The sequence below is a fragment of the Lycorma delicatula genome, chromosome 13 (assembly GCF_047948215.1).
Source record: "Lycorma delicatula isolate Av1 chromosome 13, ASM4794821v1, whole genome shotgun sequence".
In the NCBI taxonomy this organism is placed as follows: Eukaryota; Metazoa; Arthropoda; class Insecta; order Hemiptera; family Fulgoridae; genus Lycorma; species Lycorma delicatula.
In genome coordinates this window covers 42,927,161-42,945,956 of record NC_134467.1, presented here as the reverse complement: position 1 = coordinate 42,945,956, position 18,796 = coordinate 42,927,161, and the positions used below count along the sequence as shown (strand labels likewise).

The 18,796-nt window shown below is 28.9% G+C and overlaps 1 protein-coding gene across 1 annotated transcript in view; it reads right to left on the bottom strand.

Moving 5' to 3' along the window:
- Positions 1–18,342, bottom strand: part of LOC142334070 (uncharacterized) — a 44,102-nt gene extending 25,760 nt beyond the window's left edge. Inside the window, exons 1-4 of the mRNA XM_075381737.1 lie at positions 18,260–18,342; positions 4,274–4,342; positions 3,185–3,283; positions 1,723–2,143 (exon numbers count right to left, since the gene is read on the bottom strand). Of these exons, the coding sequence (XP_075237852.1) occupies positions 1,723–2,143; positions 3,185–3,283; positions 4,274–4,342; positions 18,260–18,298 (628 nt within the window). The 5' untranslated portion in view covers positions 18,299–18,342. The remainder of the gene's footprint in view (positions 1–1,722; positions 2,144–3,184; positions 3,284–4,273; positions 4,343–18,259) is intronic.
- Positions 18,343–18,796: the final 454 nt, after the last annotated feature.

Here is an 18,796-nt window from a genome sequence, read left to right as displayed (position 1 = left end):
CAAATCTGATATTTAAACCAGAATGCCAGGAACATCTCTTAGAGCAGCATCATTAAAAACTGAAGTAAGTTGAGTAAGATTAAAAAACTAAAAGCCTAAATCATAATTAATAAAAACTATTCTTATATGAAACGGCTAATCAAAATATCAGACAAAGATTAAAAACAAAGGATATATAAAATAATATTTTCACTAGAGTCACCCTGTGTAATCAAATCATCACAATATGAATACTTATTAAAAATGAAAAAAAATGAAAATGTAAATAATTATGTTACAAAAAAAAAAATAATAACATTGTACTATTGCAAAAAACCCATATAAATCAAACTTTTACAAAATCAGAATCGTAATAAATATTATAATGTACGAATTTAACATGAGACGATAATGAACTTTTTCTAATAAAAGATTTATCACATAAACTGCATAAAAATGATTTTTTACGAAGATGCTCTAAATGAATATGTCTTTTTAATGCAATAATTCTTGTAAATGTTTTCCTACAAATAGTACATGTGTAATCTTTATTATGATTAACAACATTATTGTCGTTAATATTATGTTCAACATTTTTTTTATGTCTAATTGTATTAACTTTTTTATTATCATTATTATTATTATTACAATGTAATTTCTTAATATGTATTTTATATAAATTAACATCATGTAAATATTTATTACATAATTTACAATAATAATTATTTACATGATTATGATAATTATTATTTTTATGTAAATTAATGTGCGCGATGTAATCAGATTTTAAATTAAACCGTTTGCCACAAAACTTACATAAATAATGATTATTAGATAATAATATATCTGTACGACCATTATGACATAAATCATTATTACGTAAATGCGTAATTAGATGGTTGTTAATAATTGTATTACAATAAAATAATAATAAACCGCAAATACTACATAAATATTCATAATTATCATTATTCTTTTTGTAGCATAAAAATTTACAACAAAAGATTTCTTTATTATTACCGTGATTTACGTTATGTAATAATTTATGACTATCATACAAAACAAAATCGGTAAATACTTCATTTTTACTTTCGTGATCTTTATAACATAATTCACATATATAATATTTACTATTATTATCACCGCAATTATTATCGTAAAATTCTAATTTATTAATTAAAACGTGACATTTTTTAATATTTGTAAATATACTATCTTCCTCTTTAACGTGTATACTTTTTTTACACAATGATCCATTGTTAACTTCACTTTTATAACTATCATCACAAATCATATTACATTTACGGTAATTATTATAAGGTAAAATTTTATCGTTAACATAAATCACAGTACCATCATTAACGCTACCGCTATGATTATAATTATGTAACTTGCTACTCTGTAAATGATTACAGTTAACTGTATCACTGTAATTATTACAGCACATAAAACAATTATATTTTTTATTATTTAAATTACTACGACTATTATGATCGATCGATTTATTGTTTTGTTTATTACAATTATATATTTTAAAATTTTTCTTTACGACTTTACAACATTCTTTCCAATTATATCTTTTAAATATAATATTCTTCGTACAATGTTTTTTATTTTGAACATTACGTAAATTATAATTATTTTTTTTATAACTTTCATTATTATTATTATTATCATCATCATCTATAATCTCATTAATTGTAGTTTCTTTCCATATTTTATCGTTAATATTATTATTATAACTAATGGCAGTTTTACATGGTTTATTATTATTATTATTTTTATTATGTTTTTTAATTAACTTATTTTTACGATTTGTTCGTGAATTAATACAATCTTTATCGTTTAACGATGGTGTTTTATTAAATGAATAATGCTTATTGATCCACTTTTGTGTCCGTTCATCAATATCTGGATTATTCCATAAATTTTTTCTGTGATTAATAATCACACAATCATCATTATCATTAGGATTATTATTATTATAATACGTGTTTGGAACAGGAGGAGGTAAAGAGGAAGGAACAGGTTGTGGCAGAGTAGTACCTAATAATGCATCAATTATTATCTGATTAAAGAGACGGTATAATAATAAACCGGTTGTCGATACCGCTCCATTGTTATTTTCATTAGTAGATGAGGACGGTAATTGTGTTAAAACAATCTGAAACAGGAAAAAAAAGAATCACGTTATTTATAAATTAATAGTTATACAATCTATAACATTATCAGCCGCCTAAAGAATACACATATTTTATTAAGAAGTAACAAACAGAAAAGAAGAATTACCACAAAACATGTTCAATATAGTGTATTCCAAGATGGACAAATCAAAATTTCTGACACCAAAATTCATATTTATATGGAATTTAAATAACAGTTTTCAACGAATGGTAATGCTTTTTTAGACTGCGTGTTAATTAATGATGAAACTTTGATTCATCACTTTGTGCCCGAATCCAAATGTCAGAGTATAGAATGGAAATATCTTGAGTTTGCCGGTCAGGAAAAAATTCAGAATTTAAATTTCAACCAGTAAAGTGATGCTAACAGTGTTTTGAGACTATTAAGACCTAATATACTGTAATTATTAAAAAAAAAAAAAAAAAAACAGTGTACAATTACCAATGAATGCTAGAAAATAAAGTGAGACCAAAATAAGGAGATTTTCATGTTTGTTTATTAGTTAGTATATTAATAATTCAGGATATTCAGATTATTTACTACTTACCACCTTCATTACACTTCATTTTTTCTGAATAATTGTACCAATGAAGAGTTATTTTGAGCATTATCGTACAGTACAAGAACACAAGTATTTCCAACTTACATTCAGATTACTCTCAACAGTCCAAAAATTAACATATTTTAACAAAACTACATTTTTAGAATAAAAATGTATGTTCTGAGTGAAGAAAAACTATTAGACAAAATAAAAGTCGCACCATGCTGACATCTGTGTGGGGGGGAAACACATGTAGCTAAATAAAGTAGTTTAAAGACTTTTTGTAATGTAATTACAATTAATGTAATTTTTTAAAATGATGGATACATGGTTTCAATTAACAAATAGGAAAGAATGCATGAAAACTGTATCATAGTTGCTAGCTTAGTTAATGTTAATTTTTACCTCCAATTAATTTTAATTTTAAAGTTTAATTAATCAAAAAAAAATATACAATGTATATTAAAAAAAAATACTAACCTTTTTATCGTCATTTTGTGAGTTATCATGAAGTTGTTGATAATTAACATCATTTTCATTTTTTGGTAATACTTTATCAGAAGCATTTTCTCTCTTTATCTAAACAAAAAAAAAATAAAAAAAATATTGACACAAAACGTTGAAATTATACCCTAATAAATTGTCATTTTCTTAGTTATTGCGTACTAGAATGAAGACTAAATTTACGACATAAATATTCAATAAAAATTCTATTCGTGCCTTGTTTCAAAGTTTGTATTCATTTTGCATATACATATGTTCAACAAAAATTCTTTAAAACTTTACAACTAATAGAAAAAATTATCAATTTCTTTTTTTTCCAATTTGAGACCGTACAGCACATGCAGCGTAAATAAATCCATTACTGGTTACAGTGCGTAGCTTAGTGTTCCTAAAATACCTACCTAAAGTGTGCTTTATAAAGATTTGATATTACATGCCTACAAAATTCATCTTAAAACATTCAACCGACTATCCGAAACGATTGAATTCATTGAATATATGTGAACATAGCTGACAATGATGATAAGGGCTATGTTTAATGATGAGGCAACTTTTCATATAAGTACGGGAGATGTATAAAATATTAAGCACAGAATACAGAGGTTTATTAAATAATGCTTCGGTTACTGAAATTTTGCCTAACATGATACCCTTTGATTTTCAAGGTGCTACTTCTTGTGATAGGTGTCGCAGAGCCAACAGTTACTACAGTGTGTAGTTCATTATCTTACCTAGTATCCAACAGAATGGTTTTTTAAGATATATTAATTATATTTTTCTAATGCACACAGACTTATATACCACTGTCAATAGTAACTAAAATAAAATGTTAGGTTATGATTTTTAACTTTTAATTTCACTTTGGTAAAATTATATATATAAATGTTTGAATTGCACACTAATAATTAATTACATACAATAAAAATGTTTGAAAAATTGCTTAAAAAAAGAAAAAAGGAAAGAGTTAACATTTTTTTCCATTTAATTGATCTTCCATTTCATATTCTATGTATCTTTATATTATTAAATATAACAATAATTATAAATTTAAAAAAAAGTACGTACTGCTTTAACATCTAATTCTAATGGATCGAATTCATCATCCATCCTTTCATCATATTCCCAGAACATTTCCTAAAACAAACAAAAGAAAACTGTATATAGATATAAAACTACACAAAAAAGGAGATAAAACTGATGTTGATAATTACAATGGTTTAATTTGTATTAGTATTCTTCAAATGATCTATAAAATTTTTCAAAAGTTCTACGGAATAAAAAAAGTTGGCATCTTGTATTGAATTTTATAACTTATCCAGATATTTATATTTTTTAATTTTAATTTTTGAAGCCGGGATGCTCAACAAAATAAAGCAATAACTAAACATTTTAATATCAGTATAACAGCATCACAAATTTGAAAAATATGTTTTCAATTTTTTTTAAATTTAGGCTCACGCCTAAATTAGTAATTTAAATTTAGTAATTGCCAACACCCAATTAAAAATCATAATAGAAGAATATACACTTGCAAAAAGCCAGGCGATACTGCAAGGAATCAGATAGATTATATCATCGTTAAGCAAAGATTTAGAAATCAACTCGTTGACTGCAAAACTTACCCTGGAGCAGACATTGATAGCGACCATAATTTGGTGATAATGAAATGTAGATTGGGGTTTCAAAACCTGAAGAAAAGGTGTCAGATGAATCAGTGGCATTTAGAGAAGCTTGAGGAAGAGGAGGTAAAGAAGATTTTTGTGGAGGACATCGCAAGAGGTCTGAGTAAAAAAGATAAGGTAGAAAATGTAGAAGAAGAATGGGAGAACGTTAAAAAGGAAATTCTTAAATCAGCAGAAGCAAACTTAGGCGGAATAAAGAGAACTGGTAGAAAACCTTGGGTTTCAGACGATATATTCCAGCTGATGGATGAACGTAGAAAATATAAGAATGATAGTGATGAAGAAAGTAAAAGGAACTATCGGCAATTAAGAAATGCTATAAACAGAAAGTGCAAACTGGCGAAAGAAGAGTGGATTAAAGAAAAGTGTTCAGAAGTGGAAAGAGAAATGAACATTGTTAAAATAGACGGAGCATACAGGAAAGTTAAGGAAAATTTTGGGGTACATAAATTAAAATCTAATAATGTGTTAAACAAAGATGGTACACCAATATATAATACGAAAGATAAAGTCGATAGATGGGTGGAATATATTGAAGAGTTATAAGGAGGAAATGAATTAGAAAATGGTGTTATAGAGGAAGAAGAGGAAGTTGAGGAGGATGAAATGGGAGAAACAATACTGAGATCTGAATTTAAGAGAGCATTAAAAGATTTAAATGGCAGAAAGGCTCCTGGAATAGACGGAATACCTGTAGATTTACTGCGCAGTGCAGGTGAGGAAGCGTAGATTATACAAACTGGTGTGTAATATTTATGAAAAAAGGAAATTTCCGTCAGACTTAAAAAAAAAGTGTTATGGTCATGATACCAAAGAAAGCAGGGGCAGATAAATGTGAAGAATACAGAACAATTAGTTTAACTAGTCATGCATAAAAAATCTTAATTAGAATTCTATACAGAAGAATTGAGAGGAGAGTGGAAGAAGTGTTAGGAGAAGACCAATTTGGTTTCAGGAAAAGTATAGGGATAAGGGAAGCAATTTTAGGCCTCAGATTAATAGTAGAAAGAAGATTAAAGAAAAACAAACCGACATACATGGCGTTTATAGATCTAGAAAAGGCATTCGATAACGTAGACTGGAATAAAATGTTCAGCATTTTAAAAAAATTAGGGTTCAAATACAGAGATAGAAGAACAATTGCTAACATGTACAGGAACCAAACAGCAACAGTAACAATTGAAGAACATAAGAAAGAAGCCGTAATAAGAAAGGGAGTCCGACAAGGATGTTCCCTATCTCCGTTACTTTTTAATCTTTACATGGAACTAGCAGTTAATGATGTTAAAAAACAATTTAGATTCGGAGTAACAGTACAAGGTGAAAAGATAAAGATGCTACGATTTGCTGATGATATAGTAATTCTAGCCGATAGTAAAAAGGATTTAGAAGAAACAATGAACGGCATACATGAAGTCCTATGCAAGACCTATCGCATGACAATAAACAAGAACAAAACAAAAGTAATGAAATGTAGTATAAATAACAAAGATGGACCACTGAATGTAAAAATAGGAGGAGAAAAGATTATGGAGGTAGAAGAATTTTGTTGTTTGGGAAGTAGAATTACTAAAGATGGACAAAGCAGGAGCGATATAAAATGCCAAATAGCACAAGCTAAACGAGCCTTCAGTAAGAAATATAATTTGTTTACATCAAAAATTAATTTAAATGTCAGGAAAAGATTTTTGAAAGTGTACGTTTGGAGTGTCGCTTTATATGGAAGTGAAACTTGGACAATTGGAGTATCTGAGAAGAAAAGATTAGAAGCTTTTGAAATGTGGTGCTATAGGAGAATGTTAAAAATCAGATGGGTGGATAAAGTGACAAATGAAGAGGTATTGCGGCAAATAGATGAAGAAAGAAGTATTTGGAAAAATATAGTTAAAAAAGAGACAGACTTATAGGCCACATACTAAGGCATCCTGGAATAGTCGCTTTAATATTGGAAGGACAAGTAGAAGGAAAAAATTGTGTAGGCAGGCCACGTTTGGAATATGTAAAACAAATTGTTAGGGATGTAGGATGTAGAGGGTATACTGAAATGAAACGACTACCACTAGATAAGGAATCTTGGAGAGCTACATCAAACCAGTCAAATGACTGAAGACAAAAGAAAAAAAAAAGGCTCACGCATTCACGCATCAAGTTTTTTTTTAATGAATAGAGAAAAAAGAATCATAAAAATCAATTAATTAAAATAATAAATTAAAATTGAAATTATTTTATTTTTTTCCAATTTTGGTAACTCCCTCCATTAAGGAAAGGGTATTAAATTATTTTAATGACTACTGTTTTTCATTTTCAAGGCTTTCATACTCAAGCGGAAGCGTTCGAGTAAAATTATTTTTTAAGGGAATAATTCGTATGTGAAATAACAAATTTAAAAAAAGAACTTTTTAAAAAACCAGATACAGCTATAATTCTAAATAAACAATAAGTTTTATTTTCTAGGAAGAGAGTAAAAAGTTTTGGATAATTTTTTTTCAAAAAATACTAAAGAGTATGGGCTATCAAAAAAAATTACATTTTAAATGCAATGGGTAACTTGAGATTTAAGAAATATTTTTTTATAAATAAAAAAAAATTTTTTGTTACCACAGACCACTGAAGGGGAATGAGTAAAAAATTTTGATAATTGTTTGAAGGCCTATTGATATATATTCAAAAAGTCCATTAACTCATCTTCTTAAGAAAGATATAGCTACAAAAAGAAAAATATATAATCATTTTTTGGGAAGGAGACTATTATCATAAAAGCATTTTTGGTAATTTGTAATCTTTATAAAAAAAAAATTCATTTGTAAGAAATTTTTTTGCTCAAGTAAAGACTTGAAATTTTATTTACGCTAGAACATCCCCACCCTTATTTCCAATTTTTGTAGAAATTTAATACATTCTTTCTCCTCAAAAGTACTACCTGTCTACCAAATTTGAAGAAAATTAGTCAATGGGGTCCAGAGTTATAAAACCAAATATAGACCACCATGCATACACACAAACGTCTGACAAAAATAGATTTTTGTACCTGTTAACATAAGTATTTTTTTTAATTTTTAAAAATTTATTTAAATCTAATTTTGTTAGTTTTTTTCTTAAATGTCTTCTTAAGGTACCAAACTTAAAGACCTAAATTTTTTAGATTTTCTTTTTGAGTGACCTATATACTTTTCCATTATTACTGTACCAGTGTATATCAGTACAGCCAGGAACGTAATAAATACATAGAAAAATTTTTTTTTTTTTTTTATAAAACTGCTACCACAGTATTTGTTTTTCATATAGCCAAATACTGGATTTTTAAGCTCCCTTTCTTTTACTAGTTTGTAAGAAAGTTATTTGACTAAGTCTAAAAAAAAAAGACAACCATTAAAATAGTCTCTATGTACGGTAATCCCAAGGCCCCTTCTCTGTACCTAAAAAGAACAGGCATAGTCCCTTTCTTTAAGACCATCCAACATCGGCTACAATTGTTACTTGGATGACTTTTATGATTTTAAAGCGATAGAACTTCAACTTCATTTTAAACGTAAAAAATATCATGGGCAATTAATTTGGCACAGTATAGAAGGTACCGACTGATACCATGTTATTTACTGTCAAAAACTGCATTATTTTGAGGTGACTATAAGTAGGTAAGTGCCATGAAGATACAACTAACTTCAGTTCTGCTCTGTTTTGTTACATATCTTCTCTCAAACACCTCAAAACATAATTATAAATGTCATAACTTACCATAAGGTGAAATAAATTTTTATCGAACAGCGCTTTTAATGTTAAAAACCATGCACTTGAGATCTTCTGCATTCTTCTTAGCCAACAGTCCAGATGACTGTGATTCATCTATTAAAATGATTGTTAATTTGTATCTGATATGGAACCATAAACGTGCAGCTATTACATCATCTGATCTATGAATGAAATTTTGAACATGGAGCTTTTAACAGCAGATATCAACAAGCCACTGATTTTCAGTAACGAAGAGTCAGAATTCATAGCAACAGGATGTACGTTCAGGTTTTCAGTTACAATTTCTTAGCAGCCCTAAAACTGAATCCAATCATGTTAAAAAATGATGATGAATCGTTCGACAAAAATTTTCATAGATGAATTCCCCAAATTTTTTTTCTACATTTTCTAACATTCTGATGGTGATTAATAATATCCTGATAAAACATTCTAAAAGACTTAATAACCAATTCACCAAGCTCCATGCAAATCTTTTATGCAAGCTGTTGATTCAAGTCATATGTCCCAACCATCACCGATCGGTAATATCAGGTTATAAAATTGTACATACTGACAGAAAATATGTACAAAATACAATGCACTAAACAAACTATATAATAACAACCTTCAATGTCTTTTTAATTTCATTTTATATTACAATTTGGGAACTTTCTGATATGGCCTTGTCTTTTCTTTGTCCTTTTAGTTCAAGAAAACATTTTTTATTTACAGATCAATTTACAATTAATATACAGAGTATTCAGAAAGTCGCTGTGCAGTATGCTTTAGAATTATATGGTGCATTCTGTTCTTTTGGAATTAGGTTGATTGCCCTGTGAGTTTGTTGGATGTTGTTCAGAAGTAATAAACCAAGCTGTCAGTTGTTGAGTTGTGACTGAACGTGCTTCATTTTGTTTTGTTTTATCAAAATCAATAATTGTGAGAAATAAAATGGTTCTTTCGATAGAGGAACACATTTTTCCCGTTGAACACATTTTTCATGAAGGTGATAAGTATGCTGATTTAATAAAGTACAAATTTTTCTGAAGTTTCCAAATCGTAATGTTCACAATGCCATAACAATGCAGTTTGAAAGAGTATAAAAAAATTTTGGTAACAGGCTCTAGACCTTCTGTTCAAAGTGGAAGACCACTTAAACTAAATGAACAGAAGCTGCTTGATGTTTCAGATTGCAATGGCCATAAGTCTATCTAAGTCAAGTTAACACAGCAGCAAGATATCAAACTTGGTATTGTACATAAAGCCGTAAGAAAAGAACTGGAACTTTTTCCCTATAAAATAGTGTTCAAAAACTGAAACCTATAGATCCTGCCAAAAGACTAAATTATCAACGGTTTAGATGTTTTATTGACCAACATTCCATAGGCATCCCCGATATTACAAATGTGGTTTCATCTGGGAGGGTATATTAATTCACAACTGCGGTCAAAAACTAACCACTATGAATTACACAAACAATCTTTACATGAAGCAAAAATTGGTGTCTGTGTCAGTGTGAGTAGAATGCGCATTGTGGGTCCAATAGTTTTTGAAAATACAGTTAATAGTGATTGTAACTGTGCTCTTTTAACAAATTTCATTAGGCCGTTAACAGAAGTGAAGATCAATCACAGATAGTTCCAACAAGACGGCACTTTGGCACACACAACTAACAAGTGAATGACTTTTTTTATAAAATGTCTTTGATGAACGAATCATTTTGAGGGGTTTTTTGGCTGGCACGATCACCCAATCTGACTCTCCTAGATTACTTTCTACAGGAGGCAGCGTAACAAGGAGGTTGCGTATCGCAACAAACCATGCATGACTGACAAACTAAAAACCATGATGGTGGCATATATACATCAACTGGTTAAATTATTCGAAAACAAATTGCAACGTGTGCAGTGTTTATTGATATTGGAAGAGATCATTTTCAACACTTTTATGAACTATTCCAATTATAATAATATGAGTTTCTCTAAAATAATGAAATAAAAATATAAAGTAATAGTTAAGAAAGTATCTTCATTACACTTCCATAATTCCAATGCACAGCAACTTTCCAAATGCATTGTAGTAGTCAATTTGAAATTCAATCTGTAATAAAATATATAAATGTCTGTCATATATAAATGTCAATTATAAAATACATATATGTATATATATATTGTATTATATAACACATAAATCTTGTCAATATATAATATCTTTCATGTTAAGATTTTGTCTTTTGCTTTCATTTTTTTTTTAAAAAATACGTTAAATATTTCCTGCACTTTTGAAATACAAACTGGTAATTTGTAACCCATCCCTTCAATCAGCTTAAAGAGGGAAATCCTGAAATATTTTTAATATTATTTTTCAGTATACCAGATTTTTATCTATTTGATACGATAGTAATAACCATAAGAATTAAGAAGATTCATATAATTATCCTGTTTTATTATTTTAGGGATATTTAAAAAGAGTGCCTCAGTTTCTTTTCAAATATCATGGGAGTTACTTAGATGGCTGAATTCTATAATGGACTGTAAAATTTATAATAAATATGAACCCAATTCAATCTAAGAGACAATTTAAAGGAGAAATCAGGAATTTATTTTCGTATAATATTGTTATAAAAATTGAATTTCAGACTCTATTATACAATCATATACTTTTAAGTGGTTATCTATAATTACTCAATAGACTAAATTCATAAATTTTTCATCAACTTTTTTTTTTCAGTTATACAATCTACTTTATTATGACTAAATATGTTCAAATAAAAAAAAAATTGTATCATATTACTATTCACAGGGATAAAATAGTAAAATATTTTGGTCTATTCACTGTGCTTAACTATCTTCAAGACTGCATGTTAAATATTATAAAAATATTATATAAAATATTCGAAAATGATAGAGTAGTTGCTTCCAAAACTTACAGCAAAAGAGAAGGGATCACTGGCATTATTATGCTTCAGAAAGACAGTGCTCTAGCGCTATTTGCTTTGAATGTCTACAAATGCAACAATGAAATTTTTCTGAATTGCTGGATCATATGTGAATCAGAAGAGATACCAGCTCCATTGCCTTGGCCAGAGAAATGCCCTGAACTCACAACACCTGACAATGAACTCTCGGGTTTTGTAAAAGAAGAGATCTGAAAACGCAGACACATCATTAACGAGCAGCTGCAAGACGCTCTACAGTCAGTATTTGAAATGATCACCTGCTGTTACAGATGAACAACTGGACATGAAGGCACATGCAGCTGTGCTTTGAACATGGTAGAACCCACACAGATGTTTTAGATCCATAGAACGTAAGCTGCACCTATCTTAATAATTTTATAACTAGCGTAAAGGGTCTTCTTGCCATCTCATATATTTTCTAAGCCAAACATTTTTCTGGTTTTTTCCGGCAAATTTATTTTTCTAAGTATTTGTTAACCCTTTGCAGTCCTTTGTCGTAACATATTCAAGTCAGGTCCAATGGTGTAAACCACTCGACATTATGTAGCAGCCAATGGCATTATTACGTAGCAGCCAATGTTGTGCAACTCTAGACACAATGTTTAGATATCAGTAAATCTTAAACCTAGCATCATTCGACATTTAGACAGCTCTTGCTTGATATCGTATTCTATTAAGTTTAGCATTAGCTATTTAATCTGAATCTGTTATTAGTAAATGAATGCACATACGACATCGTATCTAGTAGTTTTCAAGCGATAATTTGGAAAGTTTGTTCACTATCATCAGATACTGACTACAATCCAACAGTTAATGAAAATATTCTTGATTCACCTTCAGGATCAGAAAGTGATACTGAATTTGAGGTTAATAGTCTACCGGTTTGTGACAATATTGAAAATATTTCCGTGAGTAATACCGATAATTATATTGACATACCTTAAGGAAATGGGGCAGTCGGTGATGCTTGTTCTAATGCATTATGGGAAAAATACAATGTAATTGATGGTGGTTTGCCCAAATTTCCATCTAGAGTTCTATGATGTGGTCTGTGTATAACAGTACACAGACTACATAATGTGAAAACTGGATTGCAGTACTTTCAGTTATTTTTTACAGTTTCGTTATTGCCTGAAATTGTTGCTGAAACTAATTGATATGCAGAAGAAAAAATAAAAAACAACACTTAGGGAATATTTTATACGGTGGGGCTGGAAGGATGTTACCCTTGTTGAAATTAAAGTTTTTCTAGGGGTAAAAACCAATATTAAAGAATAATGGTAGGATAAAATGTCATTAAATAATGATATTTTATCCTACCAAGATGTATTTGCGCATCATCGCTTCCTTCAAATTTTTTGGACATTTCATTTATGTTTTCCAAATCAGCCAAATCCAGGAGTTTGTTCAAGAAGCAGAAAGATAAAAAATGTTTTAGAGTATATTGATAAACAATGTAGGAGAACTTTATTCCAGCACAAGATATGGTTATCGATGAAAGTATTGTGGGTTTTAGAGGAAGAATTAAATTTAAATGCTACAGCCCTATGAAGCTCACAAAATGAGGTCTACGCATTATTGTTTTAGCAGATTGCATGAAACTCTAGATCGATCAGTACTTCCATTTACAAGTCGAATAGTTCTCCATCTTCTCAACAAAGTTGTGCCTTATAGTCAGGGTTCAGATTACCATTTATATACTGATCGGTTTTACATCAGTCCTAATTTAGCTAATTTTATAAGCATATAAAATACCACTGGCACTATTATGTTAAACTGTAAGGAAGTCCCTGAAGTTCTTAAAAATTTTTAAATTAAAGTGCATGAACACGTTGCATACCGTTGTAGCACCAAAATGATGTTACTTGCATGGAAAGACGAACAGATTGTTTCTTTATTATCAACATATCATAAAACAACCATGTAAACTATTCAAAGAATAAATAAAAATAATATGACCGAGTTCAACAAACCAATTGTAATTTATGACTACACGGCTAAGATGGATGCAGTTGATCATTATACAGCTAGTTACACATTTGTAAGAATATCTATAAGTGGTAGCAAAAGATGTTTTTTTGGCTGCTCAAAGTTGGGATTGTAATAAATGCCTACTTGTTATACTGCTGAAATAAATGGTTAGAAAATGAAAATGCTCTCACTCATAAGAGGTTTTGCAAATATTCGCTTTACCAACTGTTGGTGATTTCTGTAATCAGGAGAGAAGAAAAAGAGGACAACCCTCAAGTTCTGATACTGTAGAGTGTTTCAATAATAAACCTCATTTTATTTATAAAGGAACATCAAATAAGTATAAAGCTATGCAGTGTGTAGTGATAGGAAGGTGAAGGGTGGTAGAAAAGAAACTGTGTTTTACTGCAATACTTGCAGTCGAAAGCCAGCCCTTTATCCTGGTTCAATTTTATTATACTAATTTTTTAATTTTACCCACTGACAATTAAAATAATTTTTTAAGTATGAAAATAAATTTATTAACTTAAAAAATCTTCCAAGTATCATTATGTAATAAAATAAATGTTGGGAACTGCAGAAAAATTAAATATCAGGCATGACAGAAATATAAAATTTCCTTTCCTATAAAAATTGGACCTGGCTGGGATATCAGTAAAAAAAAAAAATTGACAGTTGATCATTTGCAATAAAAGGACTGCAAAGGATTAATTTTAAACTAGATTATGGTCTTTCTCGTACAGGAAGTAAATAAATATTATATAGCCAATCTCTTTGACGATGTGGTAGTACTGTCTTTCATCTGGAAGTCCCAGATTCAAATCCCATTTATGACATTTATGACATTTTTTAATATATAATATAATGCTATAAATTTCCATTAGGGCTAAATGACCAGAGCAGTCAAAGACAGTTATCTCAAAAAAATATACATAAAAATTTATTAAATTGGTCTGTTGAAAAAAAGCAAGTTAAGAAGTATTTAAGAACTTTTCCATTATTTTTCTCATTGAAGGTACATATTATGAGATATCTTTATATTTTGGTTTTAGCTATGCTCTGTAAAAGATTACTGGAAAAAACATTGTATTTTTGAAACAAAGCATAAATGAATGAGTGTTTACGAAACAGTATTTATTTTTCCCCCCATTTCTACTTAAGTCTTTTATCATAGTCCTTTTGCTTTGTATCATTTACTGCCAGTTTTGTATGCTTGATTATACTCATAAAGAGAATAGTAGAAGCAATTTTGTCCCTTTGTGGTTAAATTTGTTTATTATATTAATTTTATTGTATTTACTTTACTCATGATTTAATATGAACTTTGAGTAGATTGTTTTTATGTTCATTAATTCAGTACAACCTCACTACAAGGCAATCACCCAGAGACAACAGTTATGTGTGTGTTATAACAATTAAAATATTATCAAATGTTAGAGTTAAAAATTAAAATATTACGGGATAAAATTAAATGTAGAAAAATAGAAATACAGTACAGAGTATGAATTATACAGTACATTTTTGTAGCTGAAATTTCATTTTTACAAATGGTAAAATACGGTAATTGCAGAATCTTTTAAAGAATTCTCCTTATAGCCTAATTTAAATTAAACAGTCTTGTAGTAACGAATTTGAATTCAAAATACTGTAACTTAATGTACTATTTTATTAGAACATATTATTACTACATTAATATCAGACATCTAAATGTATATTTTTTAATTTTTTTTTGATGATACACTATATAAGCTTGAAGCTAGTGCATGATAATGGAATTCTGTTACATATGAAAAATGCTATGCCTGACTGGAATTCGAACCCAGGACCTCCAGATGAAAGACAGACACTACCACTCTACCATGGGGGTTGGCTATAACTTAAAATTTAGATTTAAGACAATTACTTGAAAAAGTAGAAAGTTATTTTCGTTTATTTGAAGTTCATATTTTTTTACAGCTGCATGTAATTTCACAGATCTGAATATAATCTTATAAACATATTTATTATGTTCGAAAAACTATATTTATTAATTTTGTTCAATTTATTAATAAACACGTATACATAACAAAAATGCTTTTCTATGTATCTACAAAAAAAGTAGACTTCTTTTTATAGCATAAAAGTCCATTTTTGGGGAATATCCTTCTACCCATGTTATTTTGAACAGTATTACACCTAGGCCCTACTATATTATTTTTCTTTTACTTAGATGAATATATTATTATAAAAGTTCACTTTTTTAGGAAGAACATTTTCTAAACCCTTAATATTTGGGTATTTGCTTAAAACTTATTTCGAACCTAACCATAAAAAAAATTAATTTTCTTGAACATAAGTGATTGGCAGATTACTATCAATAGCAAATGAATTTATGAGCAAATTAGTTTGCATTGTCTAAAAGATTTTTAGTAGTTTACAAAAAATGGTCATTATCAAAGAAGGCTTTATTCCAGGTTTTTCTAAATATCGACTCTAAAACAGTCTATACTATTATATAAAGAAGAAGAGGGTGTTTGTTTGAACAAAGTTCATAAACAAAAAAAACTACTGGATCAATCGCAACCAAATTTTTACTCGTGCTTCTTGGTATAACTGAGAAGGTAGATAGATATATTTCATCTCAAATATATATATATATATATAAATGTGGTAGTGGAGATTTGCCAGTTAAAGCACAAACGTTAAGGAATTTAATTAATGTACTGTGAAATGAATGAATCGAATGAATAATATTACAAAAATAATAAATTAAATTTTCATTAAATAAAATAAAATAAACTTAAAAAAAATTCTGTTTAACATAATGGGTTTCCCATGGGGATTACATGTGAAGCTATGTGAATGTGAGCAACTCATGGGAAGCTAGACCGATCACAATCAACTGGTAACAAACAGGGTGCCACTCAGACGGTTTTGGGAAGTGCTCTTACAATATCTCTGCAAACAATCATCCGATTTTCAAAATTCAAACAGGGTATTTGTTAGTAGGTTGAAGGCTAACTTTTGCATGCATCAGATACACTCTCCACCTAACAGATAGATCATGGTTATTCGGAAATATTATCTAAAAATGAAAAATTATTTATTAAAACATAAAAATAATAAATAAACTGTGATGGTGCTGCTCTTCTCATTCAGGCCACTAAATTTTCACGCTCTTTTCTTACAGCGAGCTGCTCCCAAGATATTTTTCAGTAGAGATATTTTCAATAGAGGTCTTACTGAAATTAAAGACAACATATCGTGAGTGATTCATAATCAAAGCCAAGCAAAATCTACTTTAGATAAATCGATGAAAATTTGTACATACTTTTTATGGTGTAACTGCAGACTAAGAAAGGTTTTTTAAATTCCGAGTTTAAAGGGGTAAAATGAAACAATGAAATTTACTATTTTTTTAATTTCTCAGTAATAAATAAAGATATCAGCTTCATTTTTATCTATGTAATCTTCATGTGAATATCTAAAAACAAATTTCTAGATTTTTTAAATTTGACCTTGAAAGAGGGTGAAGAAAGGTAAAAAATAAATCTTGAACAGTGATTGTAAATTTAATCAATACCAGTGATAATAAACAAGATATTCAGAATATTTGGGCTTGGAAATACTCTTCAGATAAATATTTAAAAACCATTTTTGGTTTTTTTTTAATTCTGATTTTTTTTAAGGGGTGTGTGGCTCAACTAACACAACCACTGCCACTGTTACTGTATGTGTGACTGGCTGCATCTGTCTCAGATTACTTGACTAAAAACATAAAATAAAAAGATTGACTGCTACAGGAAACATAAGTAACCATATAGCGCGGGTGAAGCTGCGATGGAAAGCTAGTTTTAGTATAAAATCAAATTCAAAAAGTCAAAGATATAATTTTTAAGGGTTAGATATGTTTCAACTGTCCCTGTACCAAATGTTGATTTTATATATTTTTTTAATAAGCCAATTCTGAGATGTTTCATTACAGATATCAATGTAATAGAATTGTGTACATTAAAATTAACTAACAGATGTTTTCTTTACATTCTGCCTTGTCCATATTAAGAAACTGGAAGAATTGGCGCAATTTGAAGAACATACATTATTTAACTTTTGGGGATTGAGTTCTTTTTAAAATTTATTACCAGATGCCTAGGTTCTATAAACTATAACCATTTTTACCACCTTTCTATGAAAGTAGAAAGTTCTATCGCTGGCAATTTACAAAAAAGTGATGTTTTGAAATTTCAAGTATTAGTCCTTGTAATAGCAGTTGCTTTTATATGGAGTTGATTGCTAGAATGACTGTGGATACCCGGTGTTCTTTGGTGATCGGGGTTTAATTAACCACATGTCTCAGGAATGGTCAACCTGAGGCTGTAAAAGACTATTTATTATTTATATAAGACTTCATTTACGTTCATTATACAAAATTCTCATTCATCCTCTGAAGGAGGATGAATGAGGTGTTTCCTTACTTAGGAATTAGGAATAATGGTGTTACCTTATAGTGTTTCCAGAGACTAAACTGAAAAATGAGAGAGAAGTATCAATCTGACTACCTACCAATTAGCTTTGGTAACAGTGTCTGTTGTACTTATATTTCAATAAATCTTTTTATTGATTATAAAATAGTTCATAATTACATAGGATACCATGCAATAACAAAACATATAACATTTTGATCGCATAATTATAAGTAATCAATAATAAAAAATAAAAAAAAATACATACTGGTTCAGTATAGGGATCAATAATATTACTCCCTTCCATTCCTAATCGTAAATAAACCAAGCAGTAAAATATCTATTAATTCGTATGACAGCATGAATAAAACAATTTATCTGAAAATGTAAACAATTATAATAAATACAAATTTAAATTAAGTTAATAAATAAAAAAGAAAGATAATTAATTATATACAATTATGGACACATCTCTGACTTTGATGAAATTTGGAACGCACCTTACTTTAAGTTATTCATTACAACTGAAATTATTCATCAGAAATTCCTTCACCCAAGTTATGTATCTTGTAAGTTACAGATGTACCCTTACCAAATAATTTGTAATTCAGTACTCTGCAAGTGTAATATACATTATTTTCAGACTAAATAATTTGGCTTCGATGAAATTAAGTCAAGAATGTGATTGGATTCATATAAGAGTAAATTAAGTTAGATTAAGCTTAAGGTGTGGGTTTTGATAAATGTGAAATATGCATTATTTACGAAATAAATAACTTGGTTTATGTGCAATTCAACTAGGTTT